Source organism: Lathamus discolor, chromosome 2, assembly GCF_037157495.1.
Source record: "Lathamus discolor isolate bLatDis1 chromosome 2, bLatDis1.hap1, whole genome shotgun sequence".
Classification (NCBI taxonomy): domain Eukaryota; kingdom Metazoa; phylum Chordata; class Aves; order Psittaciformes; family Psittacidae; genus Lathamus; species Lathamus discolor.
The window spans coordinates 54,963,154-54,981,161 of record NC_088885.1 but is presented as its reverse complement, the minus strand read 5'-3'; the positions used below and the strand labels follow the sequence as shown (position 1 = coordinate 54,981,161).

The 18,008-nt window shown below is 46.5% G+C and overlaps 1 protein-coding gene across 1 annotated transcript in view; it reads right to left on the bottom strand.

Moving 5' to 3' along the window:
* XIRP1 (xin actin binding repeat containing 1) overlaps positions 1-17,588 on the bottom strand; it is a 33,787-nt gene extending 16,199 nt beyond the window's left edge. Inside the window, exons 1-5 of the mRNA XM_065666871.1 lie at positions 17,504-17,588; positions 16,023-16,159; positions 14,703-14,757; positions 12,892-13,302; positions 12,440-12,521 (exon numbers count right to left, since the gene is read on the bottom strand). Coding sequence (XP_065522943.1) covers positions 12,440-12,521; positions 12,892-13,302; positions 14,703-14,757; positions 16,023-16,150 — 676 coding nt within the window. The 5' untranslated portion in view covers positions 16,151-16,159; positions 17,504-17,588. The remainder of the gene's footprint in view (positions 1-12,439; positions 12,522-12,891; positions 13,303-14,702; positions 14,758-16,022; positions 16,160-17,503) is intronic.
* Positions 17,589-18,008: the final 420 nt, after the last annotated feature.

The window sequence follows — 18,008 nt, the reverse complement described above, 5'->3', positions numbered from 1 at the left end:
GGCGCCAGATGAATCTGCACATTTTGTTTGGGGGGCTGAAATGTTAGGACTGTCCATAGGGAGCAGCTGTTGGGGTTTCTTTAGCTCTTCTTTTGCCCCACCCCGTGTATGTGCAGCTTGGGCTCAGTTTACAGCCTCTCTGTCCCACAGGCTGCACCCCAGGCAGACAGGGAGGGCTGTGGGACCTGGAAATGTCTAATGGGGGAAAATCATTCCACATATTCATTTGTACTCACTGATCTTTCTAGACATAGGGGGAAAAGGCAAGGCAACAGGGGGAAAGAGACTCTTAAATATTAATCTAAAAAATTCACTCATTTCCTTGTCATTATTGCCCATAAATCACTCATCTGCTCTGTCTTTTGCTGAGGATAGTATTACAGGTCTCCTGAACTGTAATCATGTTACATCTGACAGCCAGCTCCCAACAAGCGGAAAACAAACCATTGACAAAACCCCTTCCTCTGAGAAAACCCCATCTCACCACTAACACATCAGCTCCAGCTTGCTCTGCTTTCTACTTAAACAGCTTTATCCTAGAGAGAAACAACGCTACCCACCTGTTGGTGTCTACCACCTCTGCCGCTGGCACTCCTTCACAGCCTGGCTCCCACCACAAACCCCAGTGAGCTACTGAGCGCCTGAGTCACCTATTAAAAAAGGAAGCTGCAAGCTCAGCACCAGTCTCCTGGGTCGCCTGGCCAACCACATGTCATCGGCTTTGCTCCCAAAATCAGCCGCCCTGAGCAAACACAGCTGCTAAGCAAAGCCCTTTGTGTCGGCCTGTGCACCCCACTGCAGCTTGTGTAATGGGGCCTGAGAGCTGCTGGGGCTCACACAAGGCTAGCACAAGCCGGAGGGAAAGGGATAACCCAGTGGTGTAAGTTGTGCCAGGGTCCCTTCTCTATCCATTGCTCATCAAAGGGACCAGTGCTCCGGCGAGCATCCCATTACAGACAGCCAAATCCAGCATCCTCCTTCATCTGCTCAGCGACTGCCTGACACTGCTCCTCTGAAGGTCAGCTTTGGCTTTTCCATGGTGGCTGCTGGACCTGGCATGTTCTATGCCACGGAGCACACGTGTGTTACGGTCTCACCCCTTGGCTGTGCCATGGCTTGGGAACTGAGAGCCACTATGGCACATCCCATAGTGCAGGACCCAAAGGCCTATACTCAAAGGCCAATGGGAGCAGAGACCCATACCCTGGAGCTTTTAGCACTGGGAAAATCAGAGCAGGAAAACAGTAATTTCTTCACATTATGAAAGAGGCTCTGACTTCCAGGGTGACGGAAATGGAAATTCTCCTGTGTTTGTCATGCTCTGGGCTGCTGTTTCTTGGGAATTTGGAGTCATTTCTGCTATTCCTCCCTGCCTGGGATGGTCATGGGTTACTTCTAATTGGGTGGTCACTACCACTTCAGTCCACTGACTTAAGCCGTGCGTCTGGACATGGGTGCCCAATCCCACCTGCATGTCACGCATGTTGATGAAACCTCAGTAACTCTCTGCCCCTTCTTGAAGCTGGGTCCCTATTGATGGGATCCCCATTTCTAAGTGCCTCTGTCGCTGCATGTGAGAGCTGCATGTGCTAAATCACACCTACCCATCCTCCTCCCAGCTTTGTCTCCCAGAGAATCGGTCCCCTGACAAAAGGGGCTCCTAAATTCCAGCATCGTTCCACAGCTGGGCTGAGGGAATTTGCATGGATGGGTAAGCAACCATAAAAGCTGGCTGGGAAACCAGTACTGCTGCTTAATCTGGGAGCCTGGCAGCCCATTGGGGGTGCTCAGTCAGCGGGGAGAGGTTTAAATCTCTGCCCCAACCCCTGTGCCGGCAGCTCTGCTCCATGGGGAAGCTCTGTTGGAGGAGGTGAATGCTGAAGGTGGTGTGGGAAGTGGGGAAGGCTCCCTGGAGGCTGCTGGAAGGGTGAGTGGTCCAGGGATGCTGCGGTGAAGGGTATGAGGGGAAGGGTAGCCCTGGGAGGGTGAGGGTTTGGGGAGAGGAGAGCATGTCTAGCTGTTTCTCATTAGCCTCATAACACACTCTTGAGGCTTTAGTACATGTTAGAATGTCAAGTGCTATTTTTTTCCAAAGGAAGGGGAAAAAAGATGGGACAAGGCTGCAAGAGGGAGCATCATTGGGGTTTTAGGCAGCTTCTAGTAAACACTGAGGATCAGTGATGCTCTAAACCATACTGCTTACCCTCATGGGTACTCCCTCCTGGCCCCCAGATCACACTTTGCTCTCTTTGCAAACTGCAGTGTTTTCTCTCACTTTCAGTTCTACAAAGCACAGCGAGGATTTGAAATTCAAGCTTTTTCTTTTTGCCACGGATTGGCCAATTAGGTGAGAGAGTGGCAACTGTAAACATGTTGGTTTGGTTGTTTCATTTCTCAAAGAAGTCATCTGGTTTTTTGAGTGTTTTGGTCCAAGCTAACTTTTTGTTATAACTGCAAGGGCTAGGAATCCCCCTTTAAAAGTGAGAACTGGGATTTTCATATCCTCTCTGAACCAACTCTGTTGTAAAAAACCCTTGATTACAGCTAACTAACAAAATCATACAACTTAACAGCACTTTTTTTCCTGATTCCCAGCTTTCATGAGTAGACCCAGTCCTTTCAGATAGGTTTGTACAGCATCATGTACAATAGATCCCTAATTTGGAGGCTGGGCATCTCTGGTATAGATCATGCAATGATTAATGCACATTTTTGATGTTTTTTTTATTTTTTATATTTATATTTATGTAATTTATAAATTTATATTAAGTTTATAAATTTATAAGTAAATTTATATAATTTATTTTTTTTAGTAAATCATTCTTTCTTGAAAGGGTATAAGAATTTGCACTGTCTGCAAGCCATATGTTGCAATCACTTGAGCAGCTCTGGCAAATAGAGCTAATACATGAATTCTGGGGTGGGAAATGGGCTGAAAAGTGCCAGAACCAGAGGAAGGTGCCAAACAAGTAAAATAACATAATGTAACTAAACAGCACTTGTGTTGAAAAGCAAATAAGGTTTCAAAAACCATTTCATGCTTTAGGAATTGTCTACTAAACTATAGTCAAACAGTTTTAATTTTGCACGTGTATAGAGTTACATTTTCAAATCTGAAATGGGAGGGGGTGAAGGGAAAAGTGGTTACTGAAGAGTGTCTCGTTGCCTGCACTTGAGTTTCAGGTTCAGAGCTCTCTACAATTTCCAGCACCTGTAAACTGGAGGTTCATGATCTTTAGTCTCTTCTGCAAATGTTTTCGGCTCCTCACTGTCAACTGGACTTTCCTTTGCAGGAACAACATCACAGACCCCAGGTAATTTAAACAGCTCCGGAGAAGAGCTGAGAAAATATAGCCTCAGGCGGAGCTGAGTATCTGCCCCAAGGCAGCTCGGAGCTATTTCTGGGCTTTGCAAAAATCTAGGAATGTGGAGGACTCTATTCCTGGTACCAAAAAATGCCAGGAAGCTCTGCTGAGAGACAGCTGCGAGTGGCATTGCTGGCTGGGGACGTGGACTTCCCGAGTGGGCCAACTGCTGTGGGGCTGTTTTTCCTTAGAGAGGGTCTTTGATATCACCTGGGTCAGCTCCCCTGCTTTTGGGATACAAGGTGTCTACACAAGGCAGATGTAATCCTGACTATCCACTCAGCATTGCCTCATTGTCCGTGTTCCTCTGCTATTTGCGAAAGGTTAATAAAGGCTGAGAGGTTGTTTAATAAATCACTCCCCCAGGCTGTGTATCCCTGGGATCTCGGTATCCAGCACTGCCCTCTGACATGCTGGGTATCGTGTATCACACCCTGGTCAGGCCAGCACTGTTCTCGTACCCTCCAGTAACTCTGTTATTTACACAGGGGTTTTTCAGTGGAATGGTGATAAACACTCCCACCTGATGTCTAACGAGAGCTGGTTTTATTTCCATGTTTCTCTGTTTCACCTAGCCCTGAATACTGGCCAGCAGCAGGACTATTTTCATCCCTAAGTCCTCTGCATGCTCTATCTTCTCTCGTAGAGCAGCATCTCAGCCTTTGCACACCACAATGCAGGATGACCATTCATGATAGCAGCTTCCCTCCCTCTAAAATCCCTTTCCCAAGGGAAAGCAACACACAGCTACCCACTGGAATAACCTCTGCCTGGGGAGAGGGTTTCTTGGCATACCGTGAATACCAAACCTTTTAAGGGAAGCCCTCTCTAACCACCGTGAAGAGACACCTTGGGAATGTCTGCGCAGGCATGAGCCTTGAGAGCATCACCAGCCGCACATCCCGCCTGGGATGCAGGACACAGCTGGGATCAGGGCTGTGGCATGCATCTTCAAGCATTTCTTTGCCATGCCATAGAGTTTACGCAGGAACATTGCATGGATACCATGCGGCTCTGAGGAGCTGTTGAGACCATGCCTTTGCTTTCTATTCTTATCACAGTGTTTCCATGCTGCTGTCAGCTCTTTATCAGTGACAGCCAAGAAAACTTAATACTGTTTTGGAAGAAAGAGTCATAGCCCAAAAAAACCTAGCAGGATCCTTTAAAGAGAAAACCCCAACCCACTTGTAGCTATTGAGTTTCCCCTGCATTTCTACTTGCTTATGAATAGAGCAAATTGCCAGCGAGAATACTGGCTGGGAGAGAAATAGTTGGCTTTAAAAGAGTAAAATGCTGCGTTGTACAGTACTCAATGCAGAGATTCCTGCTACCATGTTCAGACCCATACCTGTTTTTTTTTGCCAGTGCCAAAGCAGGATTTTCATTCTCCTAGCAACAGGCTAGGGCATCTTTGCCTGTTTCCCCCTGCAAAGGAAACTTTTGTATTGTGCAAAATACTGCACCTATTCAAGGGCTGAAATCAGCCTTTGTAGGATGTTCTTATGAATTTCCACCCGTGCTGGATCCCGTAATTGCCATGAGTGGATTATCTCCACTTTGCCTGAACAAGAGCATAGGTTTTCATATTTTGCTTGTTCTTGTCAAGTGATATCTGTACCTGAGGCATCAACTCCACATCTCTTTCCCTAAACCCCTGTTTTCTAATAACAATCTGAATCTAGTGGGTGAAAACTGGAGACCTAAAGGGAAATGTGGGAAGTTAAAAGATTTCTGTTATTCTCACAGCAATCAATCAGCAGGATGTGTACTTTAGAAGGAAACCTTAGCCATCACTAAATGCATGACCAGAAAAATATTGCTTTCAACTCAGGTTGTTGGGGTCAGGCTCTTCACACAGTGACTGAGGGGCAGCACCAAGATCTGGACCTGGAGTCTGGCTCTTTGCTGCTGACACAGACCTTAGAGCTAAAAGGCCTCAGCAGGTGGATAATCGGGCATAAGAGACACACAAATGCACACACAGGGCATTTTCTGCTCTGGCTTACAGAATGGCACATGTTTTTGGAGTTACTTTCCATACATAAGCACAAATAGGGAGTGGTATGGTAGTATTAATGAGGTTAACCCAACAGGCTCAGGGTCACAAATACATTTCTCAACCATCCCTGGAGACCAGAAGAGCAGGAGGGGAAGAAATTCCCTCTGTAACTAATCTTACATTGCCTCCTGTTCCCTAGGTGTACAAAATGAAGCAAAGCTCATTTCCCTCTGAAAAGTACACATTTTAATGCCTCCTACCTACCAGTCCTGAACATGGTTTGAATCTGGAAGATGTCTCCTCCACCTGAAGCAACCATCCAGCTCAACCAAATCCCTTACAGATCCTTTCCCCTATTGCTGGTCACGGTGACCAGAGTCATAGTAAATAACCCTATTTCTGGTGGAAAGAGTAGACACTGAAGTCTGGCCCTATGAATTTAAGCCCAAAAGCAAGGAATTTCAATATTCCTAACAGGAATATTGACGGAGAAAAGCACACATGTACAATGCTCTGTTTCTGCTGTGAACACGCCCAAGTGCCCAAGAAGCCACCATCCATGGAATACAGAGACAGCACCTTCTGCAGTAGAGGGTGGGATTTACCACGCTCTAGGCCAACAAAATAAAATCCATGACTTTCCATGAGCTGCAACACGGCTTTCATAAGATGAGGCGTTAAGCATCCTCATTTGCCCTGCATTTTAGCATCAGTCTGAGGTTCATATTCACGCAACAGTTCACCCTGCTCTAAGCTACCCCAAAATTACTTACAGGGAGGTCTCAGTAGTCCCAAAAGCTGTGTCACGCCGTAGACAGACCCAGTGGAAAATCTATGTGAAACTCACAGCCGGACAGCCCTTAGTGTATCCTACGAGGAGCCCTGCTCCTCTCCCACACCCTCGGTCCTGTTCACTGCCTCCTGGTGGTCTTTGACAGCTGGTTTTATCAGGGAGTGCTGGGCTATGTTGAGAGGATGAACTACGTGGTCTATTTTTGGGAAGAGTGAAATTGCTCTTCCACCAGGCTGAGTCAATCATGAGCTTTAGCAATCCTGCACAGAGGCTGGGGAAGTCTGGGGGCCTGGCTTATTTTCAGAACTTATTCATTCAACATACCCCTAGTGTAATCCAGTACAGGACAGGGGATGCTTCAGGCAGTGGTGCAATGGGGAAGAGGCATTTCCCTGACTCACTGTCATGTCCCCCGGGTGTGACCTGCAAGCGAGGCCGCCTTTGCCTCTAAAGCTAAAGTTTTAAAGGAAAAGTTGGGCAGGTGTCAGGTATTAGCTACATTTTCTGGTTCCCTATTTCCTCATCAGTTCCAATACTTTAGAACCAAGAACTGAAAAAAGGTATGTTAGGAAAGTGGTGGGTAGCATGTATACTGAGATTGAGTTACCTGCTTTATGGTCAGATGGGAATCACCCCCATCCCTGCAGTCCCTCTGTTAGCAATGTGGTGCTGCAGGTTACTGCTCTGAGTGGTGTTTGGAGAGTGATAGCAATAAAACACTCAGCCCTGGAGGGCTCTCAATGCCCTCAAAGCTCAGCTGAGCAGTGCGTGCTATTTTGTCTATAAATGGTTGGTACAGAGCTGGGGCCCCTGTCTTGGCCATGCTGATGTACAAATACAGACATCACCAGTGGCTTTGGGGCTTATTTTAACAGTCTACATTTACCAGGCTGGGAGAGAGATATGGCTGAGGTACCCAGAAATGTTCTCTCGCTGATTTGCTTTTCTGACACCTTTAGAGAGTGAATGTTTGAGTAAATCACCACATGGCAATGAAAGGAGATATAGGTTTGGCTATGCCTGTACCACAGGTCACCATCACCTGAGATAAAACACTCACTCTGAGGTGCTTAGCATCAAAACCAGGGCAAGGGCTACAAATGACCCACGCTTGGTCTCACCCTCTTTGTACCTTCCCAGGCCATGGGACTGCAGTGATGAAGGAGAGATGCACAGATGTGAGCTGTGCTGGACCAGAGGGTCTCGCAGAAATCCTATTTTATCTGCCAGCACAGAAACTTTTAAGGTTTACAGTGTCCCAGTTGACAGTCAGAGAAGTACTGGTACTTCCCTAAGGTATTTCAGCCTCTCTGCAATGTGTCTGTACATTGTGCAACACAGGGACATCTCTGTTACAGACAAGCTCATTGGTCACATAAAGATCTCAGCAGCATTGTGCTGAGTAGATGGAGCATGATGCTGGTCCCCAGAGGTCCATGATCTTTGCTCCAATGGGCCAAGCAACTCAGTGCTGCTGGTTTTACAGTCTGAGATTCTGAAGACTTTTTGGTTTCCTTCTCCTGAGTACCTTTTCTGGAGTTTTACACGGATGTTTGGAGAAGCTGCTACCCCTCTTGTTTCCCCATGGTACCAGTCCCCGGGAGAGGATGTTGTGCACCAACCAGGCTGCAGTTCAGCATGTGACAAGTTTTCTTCGCCCAGCTTCACACCACATCACATTACATCCAGCTCCAGATGACCATCTGCTTCCTCCCCCTTTCTATAGCCCAGTTCGGTTAAGCATCCTGCAAGGCTATGAGTTACCAGTCCCTTGCCACCTGCATTAAACCTAGTGCCTAGGAAGGTCATCACCCCTCCCAGAGTGATCTCCATGTTCTTTTTTGCTTCCTTCAATGAATGAGGATTGAAGAAAAGAGTTAAATTAGAATGGGCTGAAATTTAACCATCTGGGGGTAGTGGGAAACACAGCCCGCCCTTGTTACTGCTGGGTGCTGAGGAGAAGACCGTGCATTGTAAGTGATGGCTGTGAGTGAGGCAGCACTAAGCAGCTGAGGAGCTGCAGGCTGAGGTGGTCTGTGCTGAGTGTATCCCACGATGAGAAGCAGGCAGTGAGGGATTTTGATAGGAGGGTGATAGACGGGTCTTTGGTCGCCAGCCAGGCTGTGAGTCAGAGGGCTGGGCATGGCAGGGGCTGCCAGCAAACGTGTGCCCACTCAGGTAGCATGAACTGGGTGGTGGGGGTGTCAGCAAACACAGTGGCAGGCTGGGGACTGAGGTATCTTAGTTATTCCGTATGGGTGGAGCGACATAAAGGCAGGAGGTGAAGGGCAGAACATATCAGCTCAGTCAGCAGCTCATGATGGGCATTCATGTGTGTCCTTGCAGCATGCATGTGCCCAGCAGGAACACACAGGGTGCATGCATGTATTTATGTGGAGCTCCCTCTTCATCTGCAACATATAATGGCCTGTCTGGCTGGCTGGCTGCAACATACAACATATGTTTACAGCAATGGTGGTCTGTCTGCACGCCTGGCTGGCTGTCCACATTCCTACTGTCTCTGTTTCCATCCTTAGGTGGAGGACCTGGTCTGCTGTGGGTTGTGACTTCAATCTGTGTCTCCCACCAGTGCCCTGCGAATTGCACCTGCAAGCCTGTAAGATCTGAGCTACCTGACAGCTCTGCACAGCTCCCAAGGGAAGGTGTTTGTCCTTTTGTCTAAAAGACAATGACTAGTTAAAAAGCAGGAAATAGAAATAAAAACCCCATCAGTGGTGCACTGTGATTTTCTGAGAAGTGCTGAGAGTGTGATAGGGAGAGATCAGCAGCCCTTGACTGAGATGGGGTGCCTCTTGCTGGGAGCTGAGAGAAGAGGGCAGCAGTTGCTCAGGGAAAGGCTCTTTAGGTTAGATTGAGCGAGAGCAGAGGCTAGGGCTCACAGGAAAAGCCAGCTAGAATGGACTACCCTGTTTTGATTGCTGGTGCCCAGCAGAGTTTGGCCAGGCATGAGCAGAAGCTGATTGCTCCCCTGCTCTCCACGGCTGCCTGAGAACAGCTGCACACTCCCATGTCAGCCCTCCAAAAGGTGCCTGTGATCCCAGCACCCCTGACTGGCTGTCAGAGGGGTTGGGAGAGGTGAAAGGGGGTGGATGGCACCTGCTTCTCCCCCTTCTTTTTGTGATGCGAGGTTCTGTAGCCAGAGGGGCAGATGGATCTTACAGTTGAACGCTCTAAGTTTCCCTCCTGGCTGAGCTGCAGAGGCACAAAGCACTTAGAGCTGGACAGATTGGACACTTACAGGAGTCCCAACATTCAATTCCCGCTTGTAGTGCTCATGAAAGGCAACTGCTGAAAGGGAAATGAGCTTTTAAGGATTATTTTGGCTGCAGAAGCCTGTATCATTGCAAGTGCCAGAGCTGCCTTCAACTCGGAGCCGTCTGTAGCATAAGCACAGCGTTTTATCTTAAATCAGCATTTTCCCGCTGCCTTTCAGATTTTTCCAGTTCATTGGTGATGTTCTCCAAAACCGGCTGCTGAACAAGGCGCTGAAGAAGGGGGGATGCTGGCTGAAAGGCCACGGAGAGATGGATAGTGATAGCCCCGCTCCACTCCTGGGGCTGAGACCGGGTGTCCGGTGGCTGCTGTGCAGCTTCATCCTTGCAGAGACCGATTTGGGGACCGAAGTGGGACTGTCTCATTGTCGCTAGATGGCACCGCACCCCCTTGCAGGAGAAAGAACGGGTGCTACAGCGAGCAGGGCTAAAACATCCCCTACCAAGCAAACGTTTAACCGAGCTTGGGTATCCCTGCACGCAGGATGGGGGAGCCCTCTCCTTCTCCTCCTCTCCTTGCTGTGAAAATTCCCCGTGGGTAGAGGTCGAAAGGAATACAGAATAGAAAGGGGGAGGAGGGAATTAAATGCCTTTCGGAGGCTGGCTGGGTGCTCTGTAATTTGCAGTCATGTCAGGCTCCTGTTTCATCTTTGCACTGCACTGAGGTAACATCCTTGTGTGCCCTTCACCTGAAAACACTGAATAACGGAGCTATATTAATACATACATGCACAAGCATATGTGTGTGTGTAGGTGGGGGGATGGCATGCCTGCATGCACGCTGCTCTTTTCTCTTTCTTGGCTGTGATTTTCCTCTCTTTGATTGCCAAATTCATTTAGAAGTTGTTAATTTTTAAACCCAGAGTACTCAGGAGACTCTACCTGCAGCAAATTAACTGGTGCCTTCTCCTCTTTAATATCAAAGCACTCAAGCTTTCAACTATTTCCCTTTGGGAAAATGGTTCCTTGATTTGCCATCTTCCTTCCTTGAAAATATTTTGCTCTACAGTGTAAGTAAGTCTTCCAGTGCTCAGTGTAATCTCATTATTGTGAACTATAGCCACTTGGACCTCTTTAATTTGTGATTTGATAATGTCCTTGTTGGCAGCTTCCTCTGGATCATTTGATACTGTCAGCATGGCTGGGGATTTAGCCCCGCTGGTTTAGCTGCCTGGGAATGGACTTACCTAAGGGGTCTAGCAAGCTTCCTATTTAAGCAATGCTCAGGACTCCAGCAGTGACTCAGAGGTGATGATGCCATGTCTGGGAAGAGCAACCAGTGCTTTGACTTCATGTGTAGTTATTCGGGTTTGAACTGTTGCATGGGCATGTGTTTGCTTGTAAGCCACGTATCAGTTGATAGAGCTGCCTTGAGCACTGCCAAGCTCTTATACTCCGTATCACAGCATCCAACACCTGAGAACATGGTCTGTGCTTGAACTTACAACATTGTGTGGCTTCAAACTGTTTGAGACTGCCTTCCACCCTCTCAGGTCACTGTATTGGGTGGGTGTCCCCTCATCAGCCTTGCGGAAGGGCTGTGGGTGATGGTGAGTAGGCGAAGAAAAGTGAAGGTATAATCCGAGACATGTCTTGTCCCAGAAGAGATATGGGACAGCTGGTTCCTGGGCTTTTTTAGGAAGCATTGCAACTCCTGTCTCTGAGCAAATCCAGCACCTACCTCAGAGGTAGCTGTCATACTCTCAGCTCCCTGGCAGCAATTACCTCCCCAGAGGACACCACATCACACAAAACCTAGCCCTACCAAAAGAAGCAGCGCAAGAGACAACATGAAGTGTTTCCTATTACAAGGCCTTTGAGTCAGGGGCTGGAGAGTGGTGTAAGGCTCTAAAATAGATCATGATTCATCATTTGCCAGCCAGAGGAAAATATATTCTTCGCGCTGTAAAAGGCACACTGCAGCTAATACCGTGATAGTGTCTAGCAAGATAGCATGGTGACTTCACGCGCTTTGACATTAAAATAAAATCACAGCAGTGCTGTGGAAACTTCAGCTTCTTCATTTATCAGTGTGCTCATGTAAGACGTGTCTTTCCCATGCAGTTGGGTGACTAAATACAGTGTCCCAAATCCAGGCAGCATGTGATTTACCTTTTTAAATTATTTCCCTTCCTGTGTAAGAGGCAAGGAAGAGAACGAATCATAGATAGATGGAATATGGGGTCCTTGGATTCCTGATCCAGGCCCAAAGAAGGCAGGAGGGCCCACTGGTCTCAAATCCAGTCATTATAGGATTTTTTTTGAGAGCTGTTTCTTCCTGCTCCAAATCAAACAGCAAAGTTTGGTAAAATTCAACCCTTTCCCATGCAAAGCTTCAGCTTGGATCTCTTGCTCTTCACAGATGCCTGTTGCCCTGAAATATCCTTTACCTGCTTTAGTCCCAGTGATATCATAGCATTAAGGATCACTTACATGCTGTATCTTAAGCCAAGGATGACTGTGTCTAACACACCACTGCTGCCAAATTCAGAAGGAGACCGGCCAAGACTCCTTAGCTTGGTAGAAAGGAACCTCTCCTTTTTCCTATTCTCAGGGCTGAGGTGCAGGGAGATGTTACTCATCCCAAACTAAACATGGATGTGCTTTTGCCTTGGTATTTAATACCAGCTATTTTAAAATCCTGGGATAATAGCATAGGGAGAGTCAGCATGGTTCTGTGGACTCATCACTGGCCCAGATCCCAGATGTGCTGGGATTTGCCAGCCCCATACAATGGGTCTGATCAGGGCTGGAAGGTTGCAGTCGTGGGGTTGTCTGCTTTCTGTGCTTCCTATCCTTGGCTACACTCCTGCATGGCCAGACCTCGCAGTACCCACACCATCCCCAGCCAGAATCGTCAGTATCTGTTACGGGACTACATGGGAAGTACAACTTTGCGCAAGGACCAAGTAAACTCTTCCCAGTTGCAACTACAGAGCCAGCAGTAGAGTAGCAATGATGAGTGGTAACCAAAATAAATCCAACTCACAGCTTTTGCCCTTGATTGAGTCATCAGCTGTATCCAGCACCGAGGAGATGATCGCCTGCTTGTAGTGGGACAGCTTCCCTTCCTGTGTGAGAATGACAACGGAGAAGCAGGTAAATGCCCATAGAGAAGAACTGCACAAAGCCCCAGTGCAGGGAAGGCGCCTGCACCAGAGGCCCTGCAGTTGCCTCCACATATTGTGTGTGGTTTTGACTTCTTTTCCTGTAGACCTGACCCAGCCTTGGGTTTGCTCTGTTCTCCCCAAGAATAGTGCTTCATCTGCGCCTCCTTGCCTCCATAGAAAGTCAGGCTTCCACAAGGCAGACCCCACGCCCAAGGATTTGTGTCAGTGAATGATGAAGTACCACCATGAAGCACAAGCATTTATAAGGAAGATTCTGGACACCCAAATTAAATAAATGTCCAGGAGTTTCCTAAGAAGAGCACCTACTAACCTTTGCAATAGACTCTTTCCATTTGATGGTGACAGGACTCCTTTGTGCCTTCCTCTGGATGCTCTGAAGAGAGGAAGGGAAGGATGGGTCTTTATGGGCTTTGGTGTCCATGCTCAGGGATTGGATTGTTGTCATGATTCTGCCATCGGCCTCCCTCTTCCTCAAAACGCCACTGGGAGATGGTGTGTTCAGTGAAGCAGAAGGTAAACTCTTACACCATGGAGTGGCTTTAGGAGTGTCAAAGATGGTCAGGAGTCCTTTGAGATTTCTTGTTGGGGCACTGATGTTAGGGAAGGGAAGTTCTTCCATGGACTTGCTTGAGCACATACCACTGGGATGGTTTTGAGAAAAGGCATAATTCTTCCCCATTGGATTGGCATTAATTTGTGATAGATATCTTCTCTCCATGAGCTAAAAAACCCAAAACAAACATCAAAGTAAACTCATAGCTAACTTAAATAATATAGCTTCTGAAATCTTTATTTCCTTCATTTCTATCCAAGCATTACATCTCTTGACTTTTGGGGACCAAAGAGTGCCCCATCTCTTTCTGCTCTATGTTCTCTGGAGCAAATGTCAGGGACACATCTAAATTCCATCCCTTTCTGAAGTGTGGAAGAAGTTTTTGTTACGCCTATTTCCAGTGCAGCCTCCTGATTTGTACATGGTCATGCAGGGAAACCTTGGAGTAGTAAAAATATGACCAATGGTTATCTTCCCTCCTAGATAATTGTTTTAATCCCATCTCCATCCTCTTCCTCTAGAAAATTATGTTTCCAAACAGTCAGGAAATTCCCTTCTCTGTAATTCCGTAGGAAACCTCCAGTTTCTTAAAAAAAATGGACTGAAAACAATTTTTTTCAGATTCTGTCTTTTTGTAATGAGGTGCAATTCAGCTTTCTCTGATCAGCGGGAATCAACCCTGTCTTCAGCAGAGAAACTGGATGAAGTCCAGAGCATCTGGCTTCCAGTGTGTGATTTTATCTTTGTTATTCCAGGTTGTTAAAGGCCCTTACTACAAAGCAGGACCCATCGTACAAACACAGAGCCAAGATCTGCACCTTCTACCAATGAGTCTGCAATCAAAATATGCTATAAAGGACACTGGTAGGGGGGAGATGCACCTTTGTCATAATGCGAGAACAGCAGTCACAGCTTCTAGTTAAGGGGCAATTCAGTTTAAGATGCTGAAATGTAGACATTTAAACGCAGTTGTGAGAAATATCTACCCGTGATCTTGATGTCTATGCCCCATTGTAGTCAAAAACACCAAAAAAGTGATTTCTGCACTCTAGGGTAAGATAACAGAAATTACACTAAGTATCTATGTTCTTTGATAGATGCTTAGTGTCATTTGAGGTACATGGAGTCACCTTGAAAACCTCCAGCTGCTGATGGAGGAGGGCAGAGATGCCTAAGTGTTATGTCAGTTAGCCAGTGTGTTTGTCTGGGTGCCTTGATGACTTTGTGTGTCTTTGCCTCAGTCTGGATCCTTCCTTTGCTTTCTAACCAGTACTAAACCCTTTGCCAGGTCTTACATCTCTTGACGGTCTTCCATTAGTGTCCATCCCTTCAATTTATTCACTCCAGAGCAATCTGAATGTTATATATGAAGCTTACGTCCCATCCTGCAGCATCTTCTATGTGTCAGTCCATTTGTACATTCTAAAAGGGGGTTGGATATGACCTACCTGAGATGTCCCCAGAACAGCATCAGATAGTAAAAAAAACCCTAGGTTTTTGTCAAGAACTGGAGCATAATGTTATTAGGACATGCTCTGTCCCACCTGCTTTGAGGCTCTGGCTCTCACCTTGGGATGTTCCTGCTTAGGCATGTTGCTTTCACAGTCCAGGATGCTCTGGTACCTGCAGAGAAGACAGAAGATGTCACCTTAATCCCTTCTTAGCCTGATTGCATTTTTCCATACAGCAGACAGGCTCTTCCTACCTCCCCCTACTCTCTAGAAAATACCAAATCCAATAGACTTCAAATGCAATCATGAAGAGTGAGACCATGTGAACCTCCCCATCTCCCAAGCAGATTGGGTTGAGGTCTAATGCATTAGTTCATTTCAGTGCTGCTAGATCCAGCATGACCCCTCTCCTCCCAAGCTCCATTGAGATGTGTTCCAATAGCACCCATCTCCCTACTGGTAGAGGATGTTCTGGGGGGTTGTATTGGCTGAATGTGGTGCATTATTGCACTTTGCTGATACATGGCTTGCAGCTGGAGTCAGGCTTTCCAGAAGGTCAATGCATTGTTTATTTATTCAGCTTTAACCTGATGTAAGGTCAGTATCTGACCTAATATAACACCAGTGATGAGTGAGACCTTTGTAGAAGAAGCCACCTTCCTCCTCTTCCTTGCTGTGGGGAGTGCACTTTCAGCTTTCTCCAAAGACCCTGACAGATAGATGACTATTTACAGTGAAAACTGGCCAAGTTTGGGATATTTAGAACCCAACTGTCCCAAGGGGAAGTTCAAGAGACTGTCTTGACAGCTCTTCTGTCACTCTTGTGTTGAGGAAGATGTACTTCAGGTTCTGTTCCTAATCCTATTTGTCTCACTCTAGGCAATGCCGTGGTCTGATCTCAGTTATGGGTTGTAACCAGAAGAGAAATTAGCCCTTAAAGGGTTTGGGTTGAAATGTGGCTCTCCCTGGAGCATTTTGGTTAGAGACAGTTGAGAGAAACCAGGAGGGGATGAAATGCCCATAGCCCTCTTGTTTCCCTATTAGCTTATCTCTCCAGCATTTGCTTGTTTCCCTCATGGCACCTTACAGACTACCAAGATTAAAAGCTTTAGTTATCTATCTGGGAATGCTCCTGTCATTAGGGTCGAGGGCAAATTCTTCCGTGTCATTGTATTTGGGAAGTTTGTTGAGTGCATCTGGCCTTTAAATCAGGATTTGTCTTCCAAGACTTAGTAATGCACTGGTAATATATAATAGCTAAGAGCAGTTATGGCAGGAAAGTACTTGCCTCCATCTTCAGACCTGACGTGCTGGGACACTGTGCTTAGGAAAGACCTTATCTGAGTGTGATTTGTTTTTCATGGAGGGGGGAAAAGGAAAATCTACCCTGGAACCCCCAGATCTAAGGTGAGCTGCAACCATAGATAAACCACCTACCTGGCAACCAGTTCGGAAACAGACACAGATTTTCTCAGCACAACTGCTTTGCACTCTGGATTGCTCCTTGGAGAATGACACAGAAAAGGCAAGGACTGAGCTGGTCGCAGCTTCTCAGCTTTTTCCATGTTCTCTGTCTGCTGGCATTGAAGTGAGAGAGCAAAGGTTATGGTGCTGGATGTGAAGATCCAGGGAAAAGAGGCCAACAATTGCTGCATTCATCTCCACCCATGGGATCGGTGCATCAGTAAAAGGCTGTGGAACAAACGGTGTTTTCACTGATACATCTGCAAACCTCATCACGTGAATTCACTTTTGAAAAAATAAAATAGGGTTAAAGAAGACACAATTTAACTTAAATTACTCCTAATGGAGGGAAAGGGTCTTTTCCACCTTTGCCTACCGCTATTTTCATTCTCTTAGATTGCTCAGTTCATCTCTGCAACAGGGAGGGAATAAAAACCAGATGAACTTGAGCTTTAAATAACTGAAAAATGATTTGATGAAAATTTTGTATGTGTGTCATTGGTTAAAATTTTCTTCTGTTTCTAATGTTGCACAGACCCAAACCAGATCTGAATTCAGGCGGTAACTGGAGTATTAAGCACCTCTTGTTCTCTTCTGCCAAGTGTTCTTGTTTTCCAGCCTTCAGAAATGCGAGCAGAAGTCTCAGGCATTGGATTTGCAATGACTGATCTGACACTTGGAAGTACATTAGGTCATCTGGGGTTCATTTTCTGAAGTTAGACAGAGCTCTAGGGACCTATATGTTATATGTAATTGCTCTTTAATTACTGACACAGACATTCCAACTACAGGATTGTTAGATACTTGTACTTAAGATTCTGAAAGTACTTCTTAAAAGCCATGTTGCTTGCAAAATATGTTTCATAAGCAACTTCTATTGCACTAGCCTGACTATTTGGCCTTCACCTGTCCACCCATCCACTTCCAAATGCAGTCAAGAAGGGCAGATTTTCTGGGGGATATGGTGTCATTCAACAATTTGTGAATCTCTGCCTCCACTCCCATGCCTTTAAGGGAGCTAAATTAAGACCAGAGGGAAGGAGACATATTTATCACTAGGTGCTTTAGAAATTCCCTTTATTTTGTTTTCCAGGTCATTTCCCCTGATGTTAGAGAAGACAAAGGTTTGTTAGGCTCCCACCTCCCACAGTCCAGGGATTGCTTCCCATTTTTGCTGTGGTGTCTAACATTAAACAATTCCAGGTGAAAAGTCCTCGAGGGATTTAGTTTGTGGCAGAACGAGCCTGTTACAAGGGAAGTGTTCCCTGATTTTCCATTTACATCCCTCTTTTTCCTTAAATACAGTACAGGCAGTTGATGGAAATGCTCTTGTCAGCCCACCCTGAACAGTTCCCACAATCAGCACAGCATCCCCCAGTTGCTAAGGATTTTTCTGATATTAATTCATTCCATTTTCTGTGATCTGTGAGGGTTTTTTATGTAAAATCACTTACATGCTAGAGTGCTTTCCTCCACCAGAGATCTGCCATTTGATAGTCTCCTTGGGGCTCTTCAGTACCACGCTTCTGACTCCTTCCTCCTCCCCTTCTTTACAGCACAGAAGGCAAAGTCCCTTGGCAAAGCTGCAATTAAATATTAAAAGCTGATGTGCAAATCGGGATGGTGTGAGAGAGAGAGAGCTGGCACTGAAGAGCGGAGGAGATGAAGCCTCCTCCCTGCTCCTGTCAGCCATTATTGAGGTCTCATTCTCCCCTGTAAAAACACCAGGTAGGTTCAGATCCAAGCTGGGGCACTGACAGCCATTTAGACCCAAAGCTAGATCCTGGTTTAGTTGGAAATCTGCTGGAATCCACCTCCCCATCTTGTCTCAGGTGGAATGGAAATGATCTCCTCTGCATGGGGGTTTTAAAATGGATGTTTCTGGCACAAGTCATATCTTCATCCTCCAAACCAGTGAGTTTTTCTAGCTCAGCCAGTGGTCCCCTGTGCTTTTGCCTT